Source organism: Sarcophilus harrisii, chromosome 4 (genome assembly GCF_902635505.1).
Source record: "Sarcophilus harrisii chromosome 4, mSarHar1.11, whole genome shotgun sequence".
NCBI classification, from domain to species: Eukaryota; Metazoa; Chordata; class Mammalia; order Dasyuromorphia; family Dasyuridae; genus Sarcophilus; species Sarcophilus harrisii.
The window spans coordinates 370669735-370692669 of NC_045429.1; the positions used below are offsets into that span (position 1 = coordinate 370669735).

A 22935-nucleotide genomic window follows, 5' to 3' on the forward strand; every position below is an offset into this window, starting at 1 on the left:
ATAATAGTCTATTTGTGATCTGTTGGAATTTGGAGGATTCAATAGACCCATGTAAAAAGAAATTAATGTGAGGGAGGATGTTATAAGAGCATAGGAGATACAAAGTATGCTCTGTGAGAAAGGAGAGAGTTCTTGTACCTGGGATTGGGAGGGGACACTATTTAGAGAAGGAATCACAGAGGTATTCTTAACTTTCTCCCACTGGCTTCTCTGATTTTCTTCAAGACAGCTATAAATCCTGTCCTTCACAGGAGATTTTCCCCCATATCTCCCATCTCTCCCCAGTATTTTTCCTCTAGGATTACTTTGCATCTACTCTTTATATATCTTCATTATACATGATTATGTTTACATGCTGTCTTCCATTTAAAATGTGAGCTCTTTAAGGAGGGGAACTGAGAATTTGGCCTTCACTGTATTCCCAGGATTTAGCATAATACCATCTAGATAGATCTAGACCTTGCAAAAAGAAAAGGATTTCAATTCAACAGACACAATTCAATGGTTATTTAAGTTCCTGCTACATATGAGGCACTGTGCTGAATGCTAAGAATATAATGAGAGAAACAAAGCAGTCATGAAGAGTCAGATACGACTGAAACATATGAACAACAACAAGGTGGGTTTTGAGGACATCAAATGAGTGAACATAAATGATTCATTCTAAGAGTTTGGCAGTGAAAGAGAACAGTTATAGAATGGAAGTTAGGGGAATAGCAGGGTCAAATAAAGGTTGGGTTTTTTTTAAGGAAAAGATTTAACTGATCATGTTTTTAGGCAGCATGAAGGAATAATTAAACAATAATGAAAGCTTAAATATGGAAAGAAAAAAGGAATTATAAATGGGATGAGGTGCCAGAAGAGACAGGAAGTGACTGGCTCTTGGGAAGAAGTGGAGAAGTCTGCCTTGGCAAAGAAAGCCATTTTTTTTTCTCTGAGACTGAGGTAGAGATGCAAAGAGAAGGCAAATGTACACAAATGGGAATGTACAAGGCAAAATTAGAGAACAGTAGTTCAACTGAGATAGATTATAGATCTGGTGAGGGAAAATAATATGAAATGGACCTGGAAAGGTAGGTTTGAGTAAAATTAGGGAAAGTTAAGGAATTTGCATTTTATTCTCTGAGGAACAGGGAGAGATTGACCTTATCTGAACAAAGTAGTAACAAGATCGGACTTATGCAGTAAGAATAACATTTTATCAGTAAACTGAAGAATAGACTGGAAAGGGGGACAGATCTTTGTCAAGTAGACTGTTAAGAAATGATTATACTAGTTCCAGCAAGAAGTGATGAGAATCTAAACTAAAGTTGCAACTCTATAAGTGAAGAGAGTAGGAGATTAATATGAGAGAAATTTTGAAAAGATCCACAAAGTTAGCAAATGGTTGAATGGGGGGCGGGGCAGTGATGGAAGAACTAAAGATCATTTTTTGATTTCAAGACTGGGGGAGTAGAAAGGCAATGAGGCACCATTAAGAGAAGAAGAAAAGTTGGCAGAAAGGCCATGTTGGGATGGAATTGATTGGTATAGTAAGTGATTAATAAATGCTTTTAAGTTCATCCATTCGGGAGAGTTCAATATTATACATGCTGAGTTTAAGGTGCTAGTTAGACAGTCCAGATGGAGATGTCTAGCAGGTAGTTGGAGAAATGAGGCTGGATCTCATTCCTTCCTTTCTGTCACCTCGATCTCCAATCCCTCACATCCCCAATACATAAACACACACACACACACACACACACACACACACACACACCTCTTGAAATTCTTCAAAATGTATACAACTGCTTTAGAATCATTGGCAAGATGAAGAAAAGTCAGAAAAGCTCTATTGCTAAGCTAACCTCTGTTGTCTCTATGAATTAATAAAAAATCATCAATCCAAAATACTGAGAAATGGAATCCATAGTGAAGCTACAAATTTGGCTTTCATCTCCAGTATATGTCATCTCGCCAACCATTTCTCAAAGCCATTATAGAAATGAATGACACTACTTTGTTAAAGGATGTAAAAGCCATAGCACTTATTTTCAAACTGTGTCTGTTTATAAGGGATCCCTTGAAATAAGGGAGATTTGATTCATATACTTGTTTTATCTGTGTCAGTTTATCATCTCTTGACATCCTCAAGATTGCATCACTAAGCCATGAAAAAATAACTCAAAAGGACCCTTAACCCAAAATTTCAAACACTGAAAATCATTTGTTTTTAGGAACTATAATACACAAACACATACAAAGAGTTCATAAAGTATTTCTGAAGCACTTAATATATGCCAAGTACTTTTCTAAGAGCTGGGGATACAAAGAAAAGCAAAAACATGATCTTTACCCTTAAGGAGCTCGGATTCTAGTGGGGAAAACTACATGGAAATAACTATGTATATGCAAATTAAATACAGAGCAGATGGATAGTACTCTCAACGGGAAGGCACTGACAAGTGAGAAAACTAGAAAAAATCTAAAGAAAATGGGATTTGAACTGAGTTTCAAAGGAAGTCAGTAGACAGAGGTGACAATGGCAGTAGCACTCTTTTACAATGAAACTCATCAGAGACCTAAGTGAGTTTAAATACCATGGGTCAAGTCATAGCCTCTAAAACATACTGTCATAGCAAAAACCTTGTGAAATGGTAAGTTTTTACGATGGAGGTTAGTCCTATCATTTTATATATTTTATCATTTTATATATCATTTATTGAGCTTCACAAAGGGACTCTGCTCATTATAAACAAATTCTAATTTGGGGAAAATACAGACATCTTTTGCTCATCACTTTTTTGTCTTGCAGGTTTTATTCAAACTTCTCCTAGGCAGTGCTAAATTTGGAGAAGCAGCCCTTTTTTTGTCCATATTGGGTGTATTCAATATCCTTTTCATCACCTGTATTCCTATCATTCTTTACTTCACCAAAGTGGAATACTGGAACTCTTTCGATGACATTCCATGGGGAAACCTTTGTGGATTCTCAGTTCTCTTATTGAGTAAGTGACTATGATCATACTAGGAGCCCTTGAAAACAATGATAGACAATATCAATACCTACCACACATATAAGTCTTTTTAAAGCTTTAGCCTCATTAGAAAAAATATTCTAGGGAGCAGCTGGTAATGCTGTGGATAGAGCACCAGCCCTGGAGTCAAAAGGACCTGAGTTCAAATGTGGCCTCAGACACTTACAGGGGTCCTCAAACTTTTTAAATAGGGGGCCAGTTCACTGTCCCTCAGACTTTTGGAGAGCCGGACTATAGTAAAAACAAAAACTTTGTTTTGTGGCCTTTAAATAAAGAAACTTCATAGCCCTAGGTGAGAGGGATAAACGTCCCCAGCTGCAGCATCTGACCCACAGGACGGGTAGTAGTTTGAAGTTATACTTCCTAGTTGTGTGATCTTGGGCAAGTCACTTAATCCCAATTGCCTCTCAAAAAAAGAAAGAAAGAAAGCAAATACTCTTTATAAGTACCCTCACAATTCTCACAGTATTTAAGGAAAACTGTGTGGATCAAAAGAATATACCTGCTTAGATCATCTTGAACTCTGATCTCTTCTTATAACCAAGCAGCTGTGAGCAGCGAGGGACTCTAAAGAAAAATATAGCCACTACAACAAGGCTCATATCTGCCACTCTCTTTGAATGTAAATGTCCAACAATTAGATAACTCAGAGCCATTTCTAGCATATGAAAAATCAAGACAATTATCCTATGTCCCCAATTTAGGGGACTACCACATGGGAGACCCTACAATAATTAGTAACTTGGCAATGACTCAGGCAGACACTAGAGAAGAAAGATGTAGCTTCATCAGCTGATGCTAAAATATAAAAAAGCCTTGAGTCACCATAATCTCATATCACTACAAAGTAGTAAATGAAACTATCTCTGAGACTGTCCTTTTGTGATTTATCTTCTCCTTCAAGATTACCCTTAATAGTGATTACAGTTTGTAAACTAATTATTTAATCTGACTTACGTATATAAAAATGGAAATTGAGAGAGAGGGGAAGGAGGAGAAAAGAAGGATTATAAGGAATAGAAGAAGGTATATGATACACTCATATCATTGATTTGCCCCAAAATTTGTACCTCCCAGCAGTGGATGGCATAGACTCCTGCTAAGGAAGGCTCTAATTTTATTAATCTAGTCACTTATTTAGAATAAAATAGCAGCAGTTGAGCAACACAACTGTAATCATAGAGCTCTAAACACCAGATTCTCTCTGCTCCTATCCTGTAGATCAGAAGAAAAAGGCCCAACTTTCCCCCAACTGCCATGCTACTATTACCAATAAGGTTGGAAGAAGCACCAATGAAATATGGTCTTGTCATCATTATTATTGTCCAAATGCTGTCAATATGTGCAACTGAATGGCTTTCTGTTCTTTTTGTAGCATTCAATATTGTGTTAAATTTTGGAATTGCTGTTACATATCCCACTTTGATGTCACTTGGAGTTGTACTAAGTGTACCTGTGAATGCAGGTAAGATTACAAAGTTTTCTATACATCTCTCATTAAAAAAAACAAAAACAACAAAAAAAAAAAAAAACACTATTACATCTGGTAATAGATTGTAATTTTTGCCCATGGAAGAATAGGGATATTTGAAGTTTTTGATAAATCTATGTTTTTAATTTAATTTAATTTAATACTTTAATTAGACTAGAAAGTTTTCACTTCTGTCATTTATTTTGCTTGATTTCCCAAAGTAGGAATGAAGCTTGAGGCACCTGGCAACTAGAAAGCTTTTTATAAAGAGGTTTCTAATAACTATGATTTGTGCTATGCAAACCAACAGTTAAAGTCATGCATCTTTCTAAAATACAAAGCCTTTATATCAAATCTGGAATTTTCACTATTCTTCAAGCTAGAAATTAAATTTGAATTTAAAATTAAAGCTAAATTTGAGCTTAAAATTGAGTTTAATAAACTTAATTAATGTCAATAAAATGAAATTGAGCTTAATAAACATTCATTAAGCACCTACTATGTGCTAAGATGGTCTCTGCACTGAAGAAGCTTATATTATACTGGTAAAATTAGATGGCACAATGTCTGGAATTCTGAACCTCAAATCAGGAAGACTTCTGGCCTTAGAAACTTACTAAATGTGTAATCCTGGACAAATCCTTTAACTTCTGTCTGCCTCAGTGTCTTCCAGTAAAAATAGGTATAATAATATCACCTGCCTTCTAAGACTATTCTGAGGATCAAATGAGATAATGATAATAAAATACCCAACATCGTATCTGGCACAAAAAAGGTACTTTGTTGTTGTTCAATTGTTTGACTCTTCATGACCTCATTTGGGGTTTTTGTGGCAGAGAAACTGGAGTGGTTTACCATTTCTTTCTCGAGTTTATCTTATAGGTGGGGAAAACTGAGGCAAATGAGAATAAGTGACTTGCCCAGGGTCACACAACTAGGAAGTTTCTGAGACCAGATTAGATAGAATTCAGAAACTTGGCTAACACGAGGTACTTAATAATTGCTTATTTCCTTCCCTTTTTTCCTTTCCCTCTGATTCTTGAGTTAGTCAGGAAAAATAATGTTTTACTTATATTAAAAAAGAGAAACTAAATCTCAAAAAGGTTCATGATTAGTCCAGGATTACGGAGCTAGTAGTAAATGGAATCTAATCTCAAATCTTTCATTGCAAACCTAGAAGAAATGCCATTACTATTTTTTAACTTCTCTAGGTGGACTGATGTTTTTCTTAAGGTGAGGGAAGGAAGCAGTAGAATAATAAAAGAAAATATGGCATATACTTACGAAAGAAATATAATTAACAAACTGGAGTACTTTTTAAAAGCCCCTTTTTCATTTCTAACTGTGGTTCAAATCAAAAGCAATTTTAAAAACTTGAAGGGGGCAGCTAGATGGCACAGTGGATGGAGCATCAGTCCTAAAGTCAGGAGAATCTGACTTCAAATTCAGTCTCAGACACTTTAACACTTACTGAATGTGTGCAGTACAATAATGATTATTCTCCAGACACTATATTAGATAATGGGGATAGAAAACTAAAATAAGACCCAGTTCCTGTCCTCAAGGTGCTTACAAATTTCACATTACAATTTAATTTAACAAATATTTAGTTATTACCTACTATGTGCTAAGCATAGAGCTCTAAAGACCAGAAAGAAAAATAGTTCCTGCCCTCAAATAAATTATATTCCAGGGGCAGGAGGAAAGTTCGTGCAGAAAGAGATAAAACCTTATATAGTAAAATAAATGCAAACATATACAATGTAAATCCCAAGAAGAAATCAGCTCTAACCAAAATATTTTTTCTCATTTTATGTCTCTCAATCAAATAGATACATCTATATCTATATACCTATTTGCTATAATTACATATTGCCCATCACCCCAACATGATCCTTCCTGCTAACACATGTGCAAAGAGATAATAGTTCACATTTTTTTATCTCGTCATAATTTACAATGTGTTTCCTTACAACAGTTTTGTGTGATAGGTAGTGAAAATGTCTGCACAGATCTCCATTTTGAAGTAACTGAAGTTCAGAGATCAGAAATAATTTGCCCATGGTCAGATAACTGGCAAATACCACAACTGGAAAAATAAATCTAGTTCTCTCTTGAATTTAAAAATCACTATCTTATAATGGCTTTTTTTTTTTTTTTTTTGGCCTGAATCTGTGATTTCTACACCAATGAAAAACTATCTCTGGTACTTTCTCTGCAATTTATAGTCTTAGATAATTGCCTGGGCCACTTAGAGGTGACTTTTCTCAGAGGCATATAGATATTATATGTTATGTATCAGAGACAGGATTTGATTCCAGTTTTTCCTGACTCAGAAGTGAGCTTTTAATCCCCTATACCACTTAGCCTTTTTCCACACTGACTTTTGATTCAAACACAAATGACTATTTGCTTTCTCCTTTGAGAAGGATTTTCTCTCTCATCTCTTAACTGCTCTTTTATTCCCAATTTGAGGGTTTCTATGCCCACTCCAGCCTCACATATTAGTTCCCTGTATTATCTGCTATCTTGCCTATCCCAGACTTAAAGATCTACAGAGAAGTGCATACAGGGTGAGGCTGATCACGTCAGCACTTGCATCAGTATGATTCAGAGCTGGGTTTTTCCCCAGTTTTCTTTGATTCACTTACCCTCCCTGCCTCCCAGCAATAAAAAGCTCTTCTTCTGCCCAGGCAAGGCACCTGGAACTTCTCAGTCAGCCCTGGACTTTCTCCAGCTCCCTGGTATCATTAGAAAATTTATCTCCCTAGGGTTAGCAAGTTCTTATCCCATCAAGTGTCTCATAAAATATACCACCTGAATAGTGAAATCATTGGTGCCTTCAACAACAAAAAAAGGACAGAGGTATAAGTTTAAAGAAGAGATAACTTGAGATGAAGTGGGAAGGAGGGAAATGTATTGAATTTAGTTTTGGAGGACATCTGGGTTTAACAGCTCATGCCAAAGATGAAATCAGACATGCAGGAGAACAGTGTCATTTTGGCAAGGAATAATAAGATATCCAGGAACAAGTGGTGGTCAGTGGTTTAAAAAGCAATAGAAAAGTCAAGTAGAATGAGAATTGACTGAGTAAAGGCCATGAGATTTAACAGTTAATAGATCACTGGTAATGCTAGAGAACAGTCCAAGTTGAGTGGTGAGTTTAGAAGTTTGATTGTAAGAAACTGAGGAGTAGGAAAGGAAGAAATGAATTAAATGAACATAAGCAACCCCTTCCAAGAATTTGGATGTGAAAAGAAGGAGATATAGAGGAAAATAACTTGGAAGTATGACAAAGTCAAAAAAGCAACTTTTTTTATCTTTGAAGGATATGTGGACATGTTTATAAACTCCGAGAAAGGAGCCAGTAGAAAAGAAGAGATTAAGAATGAGATCAAGAAAGGAGGAAATTTTGCAGAGGAAGTATAAGGGGGTAGGATCCTGCAAATAAGTAAAGGGATTTGTTTTAGAAAAGAAAAACATCATTTTATTCTCAGAGTCTATAGCAAAGGTAGAAGAGAATGGGGATAGCATAGAAACATTTTGAAATATGGAGAAAGGGAGAACAAGGAATCCAGGATGTAGCTCTCCTCTCTCATGCAAGTAGGACAAGATTCTCTGCTGAGATTAATTTTTTTTCCCCTGCTGAGGCAATTGGAGTTAGGTGACTTGCCCAGAGTCACACAGCTAGAAAGTGTTAAGTGTCTGAGTCCAGATTTTGAACTCAGGTCCTCCTGACTTCAGAGCTGGTGCTCTATTCACTGTGCCACCTAGCTGCCCCTAAAATGAATTTTAAAATTGCTTTCAACATCTATATTTTTGAACCTTCATCTACACATTATACCCATGAGACTATAGAGATAAAAAGGAATATTGAGATTATCTAACTCATAACTCAGTGATGAGGAAAATGTAACTCAGAGAAACTCTCAAGAAGCTTATATTCCAATAGGGGAAGACAACACATAAAAAGAAGCTGAAAATGTAGGTAGGGGAAAAGATGGGGAAATGAAAGTATCCATCTTAGGGTTATGGAAAGGAACCTAGAGAGAATTGAAGATATTGCTGACCTGCAAGGCCTCCTGAAAATAAAGTTCTGGAAAGAACCAAACAACTAGAAGAGAGAAGTCACAAGGAGCTGAAGGCACTCTTAATATGAGAAATCCAGGAGTGAAGTGAAGCTTCCAGGTACAGAGGCTTCTGGGGCATAGTAGAAAGTCCAGAGACTCAGGAGTGCAGTCTGAAAAGTACTGATACAGAGAGGGAGCAAAAATATAGGGGGAAATTTTAAAGTGTCAATGAGAAGAAGGGAGAGGATATTGAGGAGGAAATTGAGGTCAACAGAGTCAGATACTGCAAAGGATTGTGGGAGAGTGAAGACTTACAAAAAGCTATTTTATTTGGCAGTAAAATATCTTTAGCATACTGGATGGGCTGGCTGGCAGAGAATGATTTTGGTAGAATTATGAAAGAAGATGATAGCTAAAAAGGGAATGAGGAATAAGTAGGTGGTCAGGAAATGGAAAAATCAAGTGTATTCTAAAATTCATCAAATTGGAAAAAAAAAAAGAAAATGGTAATTCGGTAAGATATAAAGTTAAAGGGCATGTTAGTTTTGGAGTGTGTATACCTTTATGTCTGTGACTGTTTTTAGGATAGTGAAGACCTAATTATTTTTGTTGACAGAAAGGTAGGAACAAGTGAAGAGAGAGAATGAAGAATGAACAGCAACAACAAAAAATAAAACAGATGCTAGACTGAGGCCAGCCCATTCAATCCAACAAACTTTCTTGTGTGCCACGCACTGTGCCAGGCACTAAGGTTACAAAAACCAAAATAAAACAACCCCTGCCATAAATTTACTTATTTTATAAATATATATCATAAATAAAATATACATATATAAATGTACACTATATTACAAATATAAATAAATAAAATAACAAATACAGAGAGAAGTTTTTAAAAACATGTATAAAAATGTAAAGTAATTGTGAGGGAATGTCTTAAGAACTGAGGGAACCAGGAAAGGCAATTATAGGAAATGGCATGAGTGAAGGAAGCTAGGAATTCTAAGAGGAAGAGGAAATGAGGAAGATAATTCCAAGCATGGGGACAATTAATGTTGTGCATAGGAAACATCAAATAAGCCATTTTGGCTGGAATAGAGAATGCATTCTGGGAATATTCTAGAGGAAACACAGAGCATGGAGTCATCTTTTGATACGGTAAAAAAGAAGAGAATGGAGTCAAGATACCAAAAGGTAGTTAAGTCTATAGGAGTGGAAATGAGGAAATTTATCCACTGTGGCCTCAAAAATCATAGTAAAATAGGTGAGCATTGCAGGAAAGGTTAAAAGTTTTTGCAAAATGGAAGACATTAACAATAGTTATGGGGGAACATTTGATAGGGAATTAATGAGAGTAGATCAAGTAAAAAGACTGTGAAGTAATAACAAGTACATACAATACAACACAATACAATACAATGCAATTACATAGTATTTACCATAGGGGCAACTAGGTGGCACTATGGATAAAGTGCTGGGTCTAGAGTCAAGAAAAGTCATCTTCCTTAGTTCAAATTTGACTTCAGACATTTACTATCTGTATGACCCTGAGCAAGTCACTTTACCCTGATTGCCTCAATTTCCTCATCTGTAAAATGATCTGAAAAAGTATATGGCAAACCATTCCAGTATTTTTGCCAAGAAAATCTCAGATGTGATCACAAAGAGTCAGACATGACTGAAGGACTTACTCCATGCTAGCCACTGCTCTAATTCTTTTATAAATATTGTCTAATTTGATTTTCACAACAACCCTGAGATAAAAGTGCTATTATTATAACAGTTTTACAGATAAGAAAACTGAGACAATTAGAAGTTAAATGATATGGCCATAGTTACTCAGCTAGAAAGTGTGTGAGACTATTTGAACTCAGGTCTTCCTGACTTCCAGTCCAGTGCAATATTCACTTGCATCATCTTTTATCTAATCCAATAAACATTTGTAAAGTACCTACTCTATGCTAAGGCCTAGGAATACAAAAATAAAAGGTTGCACAATCTCTGCCTTCAAGGAGCTTATAATTTTTTGAAAAGGACAATAAGATTGCATAGAATAATAATAATAATAATAATAATATAGCTAATATAAGCATAACAACTATTATATACCAAATACTATGCTAAGAGCTTTACAAGTATTATTTCATTTGATCCTCACAACAACCCACAGAGATAGATGCTATTATTATCCCCATTTTACAGGTGAGAAAACTAAAATTGCTCAGCTAGAACAGTATATTCATAAGGTTATGTGGAATAAAAAATACTCAACGGGTGGGAGTGGGAAGTGTGCATCACAGAGATCTAATCATTGGTTATTGAAAAAATGTGGATCTTGAATTTTATAGGCTGTTAAAACTAGTTCCTCATTTTGTACTACCCATCTTCAATGTAAGCCTTCAATGGGCCTTACTCCCCATGGCTTTCAAAAAAGTTAATCAATGATAATGACCTTTAGGGCATTATAGTTAGCCAGTGCCCTTGGGCCAAAAATGAACCTATTTTATTTATTTTTAAGAGGGATTTTAAAATTCTCTTCCAGGTCTTCCAGTATTAAATTGACTAAATCTAAACTTCCTGGGCCTTGCTTTGTCTTTGCTGGAAAAATAACTATTTAGACTTAGGTTCAGGTATAATTTTTGTGAGTAAAATTGTGAACACATAAATGTAAGGGCTTGTGACAAAAAAAGGTTTTGCTATTTTAAACAAAGTTTAGTAGAAGTTGCCTTAATCCACACTAACAAAATACATGCTGAAAAATCCTCTCAAGTAATGATTCTCTAAATGTGGCTTTCTAAGAGTCTCCAAGCTCCTTTGGGGGTCCATGAAATCAAACTGTTTTTAAAGTAAAACTTAAGCATTATTTATTTATTAAAATACTCTTCCCTTTTCCAGCTACAAATTTGTATGAGGCTGGATTTTCTTCATACACTTCCACAAAGAGAATATATTACAGCAGATTGAATATAGAGACAGATATAGGAATTCAACCATCTGCTACTAAGCCAAACATTAAAAAGATTTGTTTTTTAAAAATGTAAAGCCATACAACTTTTTTCATTACCTCGTTTTCTTTTGTTTTGGAAAATATGCTTGCTTTTCACAAAAACAAATGTTATTTATAGTAGTATGTTTTCGTTTTGTAATTGTTTTAAATGGATTAATAAATAGTTTAATATCTCAATTTAAATTTCTAATATAGTAACTATCAACCGATATAGCCATTATAAACAAAAGTTCTTTGGGGTCTTCAGTAAGTTTTGTGAGTGTAAATAAATGTGTCCCAAAGCAGAAGCATTTGAAAACCACTGCTCTAATAGCCTTTGGTAGACATTAATTAGGCAAAAAGAGGACACAGGCTCAAGACTGTCAAAAAAGTTAAGAATCCACCTCCATTATCATCTTTGCCCAATTAAATGGGAAAGGGTGTCTTACTCTACTCCATATACTGCCTTTGTTATTAATATCACTTAGTAACTAACCAGAGTTCATTATTTCATGCAGTGGTAGATCACTATACAAGCCAAATTGTCTTCAATGGAGTTCGGGTCATCGCCATCGTTATCATTGGCCTGGGCTTTCTCCTACTGCTATTACCAGAAGAGTGGGATGTATGGTTGATCAAATTGCTCATGCGCCTCAAAGTAAGGAAGAAGGAGGAGACAGCTGAAGGCAATGGAGACATAGGCTCTGGACTGCAGGCCAAACATAGAAGAACCCGTCCATCCTTTGCGCGTTAATGTCACTCGCTCATGAGGTAGTGGTAACAAATATATTATTTAAGGTTCAAAGGTCTTATCTCGCAAAAGGGCACATATGTCCAATGTGGTGTACATAAGTGTACAGTTTTGGTATCTTAAAGTAAGTCACCCGGTATTTATGGGCATGTCCAATTTGCTTGCACTTTTTTTCACATCAGACCTTTCACTTAAGAATACCACTTGCATATGGAGGAAAAAAGAAAAAGGGAAAAAACAAAAACAAAACAAGAACCTCTCAGCTCTTTTTAAATGAATGTAATATTAAGATTATCTTTGTATCGATTGTTTGAGCAACAGGTTTTCACGACAAGCCGAGGCAACTGGTTTTCACGACAAGCCGGGACAGCCATTTTGAATCTTAGCAACTGAATATATTACATTACACACTGTGACTTTTTTTTAAAGCTAGAGTAAGTCATACTTTGTTTTATACCAGAGCTCTACTCTTAATTTTATGGAGTTTCAATGAACCAAAAGAAAATTGAAAGTTTGTTTTGGTTGGAATATAGGATGTGGGGAAGAGAAAATAGAAAGGATGACATATGTTGGACTATCAGCTGTGACTGGTCTGGAAAGAGAAGTCAGTTTAGAAGAGAAAGGCTCTGCATGAGGGAAATTGTGAAGAAAGATATCAGAGCCTCAGCTGGTCTTTTTCTGCATGTGTCCATTTAAGATCATGCAAAAGAACTTACAGTGCCTTCTAAAGAATTTTCATCTTTACCTTTGTGCAGCCAGGTGACATTATAAGTCACCAGGCACCATCTTATAATGTAGATGTAGGGATCTTTAAAAATAAATTCTATATAAATATACATATAAATATACAAAACCACAAAGCTGACAACCAGTTATATATGTACATATATATATAAATATAGGAATACTGTTTGTGATGTATAATATGATTAAAAGGTAGACTAAGAAATGGTGAATTGCTGGTTGCTTTGACTTCATGATCAGATATTTTAAAAATGATTTACTGAAAATGTAAACCTTTTTATGAAACTTTTAAGCAACGAGCTGTTTACTTATATAATTTAGGTCTACCAGAAAATTCTATCCGTGATAGATCTGTAAAGAAGAAAAGGGGTGGGGTTATAGTTTACTATTTTTGAAGTTTACATTGTTACATATGAAATGGAAACATTATTTTGAAATGTTGTCATAACCCAATGGTGCATTCTGTAACCATGGAGTTCTTTGTTTCATGGGAAAAGGGGCATTCATGAATTGAACTTTTTAGCAAATTAATACTCAGAGTCCATTACCTGTTTGGTTAAACAGATGAATAAAAGAAAAAATTGGAAAAAGTTAGTGATCCACTCTTTTTATTCGTCATTCCATTTGTAAAGTTTCTTTTTTATGGTCCTAGATTAAATATTTTCTATAGCTCTCTTTCTCTCATAATTTCAGGTACACAAACACATATTCATCCCTCTTCCTCAGAAAAGTCCCTCTCTTTCACTGCATTGGGGATCAAAAAGACATCCCATGAGTCAAATATATTACATACCTGTCAGCTATATCTGATTTTTTAAAAAACTGCAAAATCCAATTCTCTTAAACCAGGTCATTCAAGACTTCTAGACTATAGCTTTGAATTTTTATGCTTTCTTTAAAACATGAGATTATGAAAAGTGAGAATTTTAAATGGGTAAAACTCTCTAAATTCTTTTCCATGACATAATGAATCTCTGCTTGTCATAAGAATTTTGGTGTCCTCTATAAAGAGGACATAGACAAGTTAAATGTATCTTGTTACTTCAAATTATAACTCATTTAATCTCCAGGACTCATTGTAATCTAAAACAAGAGAAAACCAATAGGAACCACCAACCTTTGATCACTTCTCCACCAAGCCATGGGATAAATGTTTGTTATAAAATAGTGAGTTTCAATTTCTTTATATCCGAAGAAATGTTTATACTCTTCAGATGCTTGGGAAGATAGCTGACAAAAAAAAAAAAAAAAAAAAAAAAGATGTTGGTTTTAAAATCAAAATAACTTCTAGGCACATAAGCATTCAATGAGGCCCCTGAAACAGCAAAGGAGAGCATTATAAAGAGATGTTTTAAAAACTAGAGTAGAGATATTGAGGATATTCACCTCTTCTAGCCCCCAAAATTTTAGTAAAGAATGATACAAATTTTTTTTTTGTGACTACGAAGGGAGAAATAGGTGAGAAATTCAGACTTTAAATGTTTCAAAGGGCATTTCCTTCAAACAAAAAGAAATTAAAATTCTCTATGATGAGAATCAGAAAGATTTGAAATAATCCTTATGAGAAATTCACTATGGAGTAAAAGGACTATCAAGCAACAGTGAAGGTCCAATTTATGTTACATAGCATGCATATGTCCATTATAATAAAATAAGTTTTCTCTATGTAAAATGCAATTTCCAACTTATTTGGAAGTCCCCTTTCTCTCTTTCCTATGTGATGGGACCAGGTCAGTTGGATATGGAGGGGATTGATGTGAATGATCCATTTATTGGGAGTAAAAATTCCTTTTCTATCATTGCACATCACGTAGAATACTATAGTGACTTCTTAACAGATCCCTGCTTTCAATATCTCCCTTCTCCAATTAATTTTCCACACAACTGCTAAAATGAAATGTCAAAAGTGCAGATTTGACTCTATGAATCTCCTGTTCAATATGCAATGGCTCCTTCTTACCCCTGTAATAAAAGACAGACTCCTCTGTATAGAATTTGAAGCCCATCACAATCTGGCTTCAACCTCCTATTCCTGCCCAATTTACTTATTTTAATTGTACATTATTCTTTCATTATATAACTGAGCCATTTTAGCCTTCTTGCCGTTCCTCACACATCACGCTCCATCTTTCATCATTAAGCCTTTGCAAAAGCTGACCCTAGACTTGGAATGCCCTTTCTTCTCAGCACTGCCTTTGAGAATCCCTGGTTTTCTTCAAAATTCCATTTAAATATTACTTCTCAAGAGCCTTGCCTGATGTCCTCTACTTCTACTGCCTTCCCACCAAAATTAACTTGTATTTATTTCATCCAGACTTATTTGTGCTTATGTCATCTCCTCAATAGAATGTGAGCCTTTATAGAGCAAGGACAGTTTCGTTTTGGTTTTGTATCACCCATGCCTAGCATAGTTAGTAATCTTCTAATAAATGGTTATTGTTGTTAATGATGATACAGATAATGATTATTGATGACTGGTTCCACTATACTGATTTACTGCTATCTTCAGGGATCTTCTTTGACAGCTGGAACCTCAACTTGTTCATTGCTTAAGTTTTTGGTTTTTTAGGAAGAATTGGAAAAGCAGAAAACAGAATAGAAAACTAATCTGAGATTCACCATAGCCACCAACTTGACAAGTTATTAAATCTCACGCTTGGTGTCTTCATCCATTGAAATTCCTAGTGTTCAACCGAGAAATGTGATGGCTATTTACCTGCATTGGAACTGCATTGAAGAAGAGCCCATATCAAGTAGAAAAAACCCAGACTATAGAATACTTTTTTCCCCTGAGATAATTGGGGTTAAGTGAACTTGCCCTGGGTCAAGCAGCTATGAAGTATTAAATGCCTGAGCTCAAATTTGAACTCAGGTCCTCCTGACTACAGGGCTAGTGCTTTATTCACTGCACCACCTAGCTGCCCCACTAGAATACTTTTAAAAAGAAATGATGTTTTATGACTCACAAATAATAAAATCCAAATAATGTGGCATTGGCAGAGTTCCTTGGAAAAGGGGTTTATAATTAGAAAAAATTAATTCTTGCTAAAGAAAAAGCATATTAAGCATTGTAAGGGGCCAAAAAAGCAGATTCTTTTAAGTAATTTTAAAGACTAACATTATCTCTTTGTCATTCTCCCAACAAAGATTTATTATTCATTTTATGCCTCAAACTCTTTCTTCATAATGGTACCATTCATGAATCCCTTGTCCAAGTTATAAAAAAATCTAAATTCCTAAGTTTTTTTTAATTATAGTTATCTATATTCTGTCCTTTAATTCAAACCAAGGTGATTTTAGAACCACAGTGATGCTGAATGATTTATGTGGATTTTTTCTCTAAAATTGACTTTCTTGTATCCTTCATCTAATAAAATAAATTTCAATGTTTTCCAGAAATCTGGGTCAGAATTCATGCTCATTGCAAAAGGAGACACTTTTATCAAAGAATGAATGATTTATTTTCAGTGAAATCAGGAACCTAGGAATAAATCCAAATGTCAGATATGAGTATATGTTTACTAACATAAATAGACGCCACATTTTAAAAGCAGAATTCGGGTGTCTTGAAACCATGATAGAGTAAGGCATAAATCACCATTGTGTAAGGTTCCCTGGGCAAACTTTGAGGACTAATCCCTTAGTCCTCTGAATAGTTCACCATGCTTCTTCTGTCCAAGATCGGGGGGAAAATTTGTGTGTTTTTTGTTTTGTTTTGTTTTGTTTTCTGGAGTAATGAGGTAGAGATGGAGAACTTTTTGCTCCAATTTTTTCTGATTGGAGATGGTAGGAAAGTGAGCAAAGACCTTATATTTCACAGTGACACCTAGTGGTTGTACTACTGTAAAGAAAATCTTGATGTATCATTAAATCATGGTATGGTAAGAAAGAAGTTGTGAAGTAATTTATATTAAATATCATTTATGGAACTCTTTCATGCCTATCACTTCCTTTAAGATACTTATAATCTAATATTCACAGTGTACTAGAGTAGGATTCTTACCCTGAAGTCCATGAATTTTTAAAAATATTCTTTCCAAGTCACTTTCCTTTTCCAGAAAGGTAGTATAAGGAACATTACCCCCATGTCATACAGGAATCTAAAGCTCAAGAAACTAAGTGATTGTCCCTGAAAGCCTTGTAGCTGGCAAGCAGAGCCAAGTCTTAAGCCTGGGTCTTTTAATACAAAATCCAATGTTCTTTGTATTTCCTCTCCTTGTGTAAAGTAAGCAAATAACTCTTCTTTCCACTTAGGAAGAACCTGGAGAGATCCTGGGGTTTTAACCCAGATTGTCGTCTTCAGAATGTGTTGATGGGCCTCTCCATTTCTTGCAAAGTGAGTACCAGAGATAAGAGAAATTAGCATTTAATCACTTTAATATGGCTGGCTCTTTATCCTAATAGATTCCTTTAGAAACTGCACCAAAGAAGTTCTTCTTAAGAACCAAGTAAGTCATGTTTTAGGGGCAACTAAGTGCCAGTCCAGGAGTCAGGAAGACCTGAGTTCAACGCTGATCTCAAATATTTGCTAGCTGTGTGACCCTGGCCAATTCAATTAATCCTGTTTGCCTCATTTTCCTCATCTATAAAATGTTATGGACAAGAAAATGGAAAACCACTCCAGTATCTTTGCTGAATAAAACCCCAAAGGGGATCATGAAGCTTGTATGACCCTTATTTTGTTTGTATCCATAATATTTGAATTGTTTCTTTCTAGTTACTTGCAATATTTTCTCCTTAACATGGGAACTCTAGAATTTGACTATAATATTCCTGGGAATTTTCATTTGGGGAGTCTCTTTCAGGAGGTACTCAGTGGATGGATTCTTTCAATTTCTATTTTACTCTATGGTTCTAGGATATCAAGACAGTTTTCTTTAATAATTTCTTGAAATATGATGTCCAGCCTCTTTCTTTGATCATGGCTTTCAGGTTGTCCACAAGTACTCCTTTTGGCCCTGGAACTATTGTTCTATTTTCTCCTTCAGCCTTGGAAATGAGACCAGGGCCCCTACTCCTTTGTGAGTGACTACATGCACTATTCTCTCTACTAGAAGTATGGAGTTCAACCTGGAGTCAATATGGACTATACAACAGAGTCATGTATCCAAGAACAGTAAATGGTCCATTGGAACCTCTTTCTGATCAATTGTGTCACCCCATTACCATCTGTGAGCTCCTAAAGCTGCTGCTGCCACTATTGCAGCTGTCTCCAAGACCTGTCATATAGTCACAGAGCTCTCCTACCAACCTCCTAAGTTGTCTTAGACTAGAAAAATGTCTCATCTCAACCTTTTGTGGGCTCCAACAGCCCAGAATTCTGTTGGAGGTATTTTAAACTTGTTTGGAGAGGAATGTTAGGGAAGCTCAGCTGAGTTCCTGCCTTTGCTCTGCTACCTTGGATCCTCCTATCCCTATTCTCAATGAACTCACAATCTTATAGAGGGAGATAACACATATAGATGGTATCAGCTACAAATCAGATGGAAAGGCATAGTGTTCCTCAGAGTTCAGTGCTAAAGCACATCATAATGCATCTTTGTTTATATGATTCTAGTTGACAAAATTGATATTGATCAATTTCCTATGCTAAGGATTTTTGTAGCTAAAACTTTTGGTTGGGGGAGGAGGGGGAATCCAGTAGTTATAGTTACTAAGGAGGCAGAAGCTACCATTTCTGCAGCAGAGCTAACTGACAGGTCAGATCTCCACAGAGGTTGCTGCTGTCAAAAGTGTCTACATGGGGTATGCTGGAAATAGGACCAGTGATGTCAGAGGCACCTCAGTTCCCAGTTCTTGGGCTCTGAAATCTGGGCTGTTTCCACTAGGATCTGAAAGAAGATAGTAATTAAGGTAGAAGCACTAGTAGACAAAATATTATTTGGGGGACACAGCTATACCAACCTTTGAAAAAAAGTTCTTTTCAGTCTGATATCTCATTGTTATGAATATTGCCTCCATCTATGTGAAGCATAACTTTTTGGTGTCTTTTCACACTCTCAAATATATTGATAGAAAATCCACCCAAAACATTGTAAATAAGTAGGTCTTTAAATATTTTGTGGGTAACAGGACAATACTCATATTTGTCTATCAGCTATCTTTGTGTTTCCTATATGACTGGCATATAATTACAATGGGTAATTTGCAGAATGTCAATCCTATTTTGATGTTTGTCACCTACAAATCTGATTTTGATTGTAGATTAGAGTATTCCATCATTTGAATATAGCTCAGTGTTTGGAAGACTTTGAAGAAAAGTGTGGGAGAGGAGATGTATTAGACTGACTACCAAACTGAAGGTCTACAGAGTTGTGTTGACCTCATTGTTGTATTCCTAAGAAATCTGGATAGTATATGAGCACCGTGCTAACAAACCAAATTGCTTCCATTTGAATTATTTTAGGAAGATTCTGAAGATCACCTGGAATAAGATACCAGACCCTAAGGTTCTTTCTTGAATTAAACTACCAAGGATTCCCACAACTCTTTTGAGGTGGCCACATTGTTCAGATGCCAAATGTACACTTGCCAAAAAGGATTATTTTATGAAGAACCCACACAGTACAAGCACTCACAAGGTGGTCAGAAAAAGCAAGGACACTCTCAACATTTCTCTTAAGAACTTTAGAACTGATTGTATGACATGGAATTCACTAGCATAGCACTGCCCAGCATGGTATGCCCTCATCAGCGAAGATGCTGTGCTCTATGAGCAAAGCAGAATTGAATTATCTCAGAAGAAACTTGAGATGCACACTTAGTGAATCCATCCCAAATGTTCATAGGGACAACTTGTGTCTAACCTGTGACAAAGCATTTTGAACTCATATTGGTCTGCAGTTGAAGTTGGAGTTGGAGCTTACACTGTAACTTGACTCTAACATAGTGATGTCATTTTGCTCCTCATTGAGAAAGGACAACAAGCAAACCACTATAGAGTCTATGTCTAATATGTCTGGGTAATTTGTCTTACATAATTTCTTGAATTACTGTAGTTAGAATTTTTTTCATCTTTTTTTCTGAAAGTTTTATAATATTTACATTATCCCAAAATACATTTTTTAGTTCAGCATTCTTGCTTCATGGAGCTTTTACCTATATCTCTAGTCATAGCTTTGGATTTTATTCAATTATTTTTACTTCTTCATGGTTTTTTGTTGGTGGTGGCTGTAGTGTCTTGGTTGATTTTCTGGAGGTCTCCAGACCAGCCTTCAGTTTCAGGTGAGTAATTAATCATCACAAGAATAGCCAGGGAAAATGTCCAAATTCTTTATTATCTCCTTCAAAGTTTTCTCTCCTTGCCTGGGGCCGGGGCAGGTTTCTTGAGGTCCTCTGGAATGTGTCTTGGTTTCTGTGGGGGAGGCAGGAGGAACATCACGATGATCTCTATCTTGAAATCTGTCTCAGTCCGAGAGGTTGTACTCCAGCCTCTAGTCACTGTCTTCCCTCAGTCTGTTCCAATCCTCTTCTGAGTCTGTCTCTGGCTGAGTTTGTCCCAGTTTATATGCAATATACTGAGTATAAATTAATCATTATATCACTAGGGAACCATTGTTTGTTGTAAGATTAAGTCAAATCATACTGAACTAGAGAACTATTAATCACCATGCTAAACTAGATAACCATTGTCTTATCAACTCCACTGAGTCAACACCTTGTAAGAATCCTTGTTTCAAGTACAGAGTTCTGGTCCATTACAGGTGGTAAGGCAATTGGGGCTAAGTGACTTGCCTAGGGTCACACAGTTAGGAAGTGTTAAGTGTGTGAGACCAGATTTGAACTTAAGTCCTCCTGACTTCAGGGCTGGTGCTTTAAAATCAGTGCCAAATAATCAACTCTTTTTGAGGAGTTCCTTAATTTTTTTCTAAATTCTCTATTTGTTGGATTTAACCAAGCAATTTCCTTCACATCACTAATGTCTATTCTTTTTTTATTTCTTTATTTCCTTTATTGCTCTTCTGAACCACTTTTTCTAATTTCATGTGGGGGGGAAATAATTCAAGAAATTATACATGAAAATTGCCCAGAAAAAAAAAAAAAAAAAAAAACTAGGGAAAGGCAATATAGTGAAACTGAAAGCAAACATAGAACACCTTAAGTTGTTCTTAAGGTGAGAACTCACCTTGGAAATGAGACCTTAAGAGAAACCTTAAGTTTTCCTAAGAAACTTAATGAACAGACTTCCAATTTACATCAAACAAGAAACTGTTTAATCATCTATGAAAATAGCTTTTCATATTCCAAAGAAAACTTATTAAAATAATGTAGAATTGTTCCTTATTTGTAAGAAATCAAAGAAACATTTAGAATATCAAATCAAAAGTCAAAGGAAATCACATTGTAAACCCCCCCAAAAAACTATCCTGCAAAGAAGAGCCTAATCATTAATGAAGAGAATTGGGCATTTATTAAATGTCAATTGGCTTTACTTAACTTCTTTCTTTTGTTACAATATATTTTATTTTGTTTGGGGTAGGTAGGTATCCAGAAATGATTTTGATACGACCCCCCAAATTAATTTAACTTTTTTTTTAAAAAGAAGCATATTAGGAAAACAAATTATACAAGCACTGAAATTCTTACTCATATACCTCAGAGGGTTAAGAATTTTGTATCTTACATGGTATTATTATTTTAAAGACTCTTCCCCAATAGTTTCTCTTGGCAGCTAGTTTCTCCATCACCCAAGTTCTTCATACAAAATCACCACCAAGATTTTTTTTCCTGATCTATATAATTTTAGAAACTAATTCCTAACAAAACCTATTTTTAAAGGAATTTTCCTTTTCTCAACTCTTATGGTTCCCCACTTCATTTTCAAAAAACATCCAAACTGAATGTATCTTTTTGAGCATAGGTAACACAGTGGTTTCCCCACGTGCCTATAAATATTTGAAATGTATACAAAGGATTCCCTCTGTGTTATATGGTTATGCTGCATAGTCCTAATCATGTCTATAGTTCTGTGCCCTCAGTTAAAGCTAAACATTTCAGCATTGTCTAAAATATCACAGAGCATACAGTTCAATTTTCTAATTGCCTCCATTCCATAAGATTGTGATCTGGTGAATTTTAGGCATTACTTATAGCAAGGGATCTTTCTTGATGTTTCCAGAAGTTTAAGAATATATTTTTGCCTTCTATCAACCCTTTGCTTCCAGGGTTTAGATGAAATTTAAATGCCAGGAGAGCATTTTAAAAAATTTTCTTTTCTCAAGAACTCATGACCTAGAAGGGCGAAATATATTAAGAAGGGTGGCCAAGAAGAATATGAGCAGCTTCCTAAAACACAAATTTCTAGGACAAACTTTAAAAAAAAATTTGGACCTTAGTTAAGGAAACTCAATCCATTAAAATGGAAATTTACAAAACAAAGCAGATAAAGAGAATTGTGCAATTTTCAAAAGATTCTCTTCCAAATTTCTTTAGCTACCAAATTCCCTGCTGAATTGAAATGCTTCCTTTTAGATGATTAAATTAATTATTTGACTAAAAGGATAAGGAACAAGAAGGAAGCTTAACTGTTAGGAGTCACTGCTAAGTGAAGATGCCAATTTCTCATTCTTTATAAAATTTAAGAAGTTCGAAGTAAATTGTCTCTGAGATTCCTTCTAGCTCCCCAAATCTAGGAGTCCCCAAGATCTTCTGTAATGGATCTTTTCCAACTGGCCCAACAAGCCTAGATTCCATGAGGTATTTTTAGCTATTACAATTTAAAGCAAAAATTGTTTTCAATGTTGATATAAAAATACATGGAATCAATACAGGTATGCTTGGCTCTGAGACATAGATGGAACCAGTAAAGAGATCCATATATTTTTCCTTCTTCTGATGGAGGTACACAATCATAGTAGAGTTGGAGCTCTACTCTTAAGCTTTCTGAATGCCATTCC

The 22935-nt window shown here is 35.4% G+C and overlaps 1 protein-coding gene across 3 annotated transcripts in view; it reads left to right on the forward strand.

Annotated features, from left to right (window-relative positions):
• Positions 1-17557, forward strand: part of LOC100922822 (putative thiamine transporter SLC35F3) — a 138507-nt gene extending 120950 nt beyond the window's left edge. For 2 of the 3 annotated variants that reach the window (XM_012547963.2, XM_023502063.2), the window contains exons 5-7: positions 2795-2987; positions 4393-4482; positions 12063-13633. In XM_012547963.2, the coding sequence (XP_012403417.1) occupies positions 2795-2987; positions 4393-4482; positions 12063-12298 (519 nt within the window). In that variant the 3' untranslated portion in view covers positions 12299-13633. Of the gene's footprint in view, positions 1-2794; positions 2988-4392; positions 4483-12062; positions 13634-17293 lie in introns of those variants that run through there. The other variant, XM_031966920.1, reaches the window with a different exon arrangement.
• The last annotated feature ends 5378 nt before the right edge of the window (positions 17558-22935 follow it).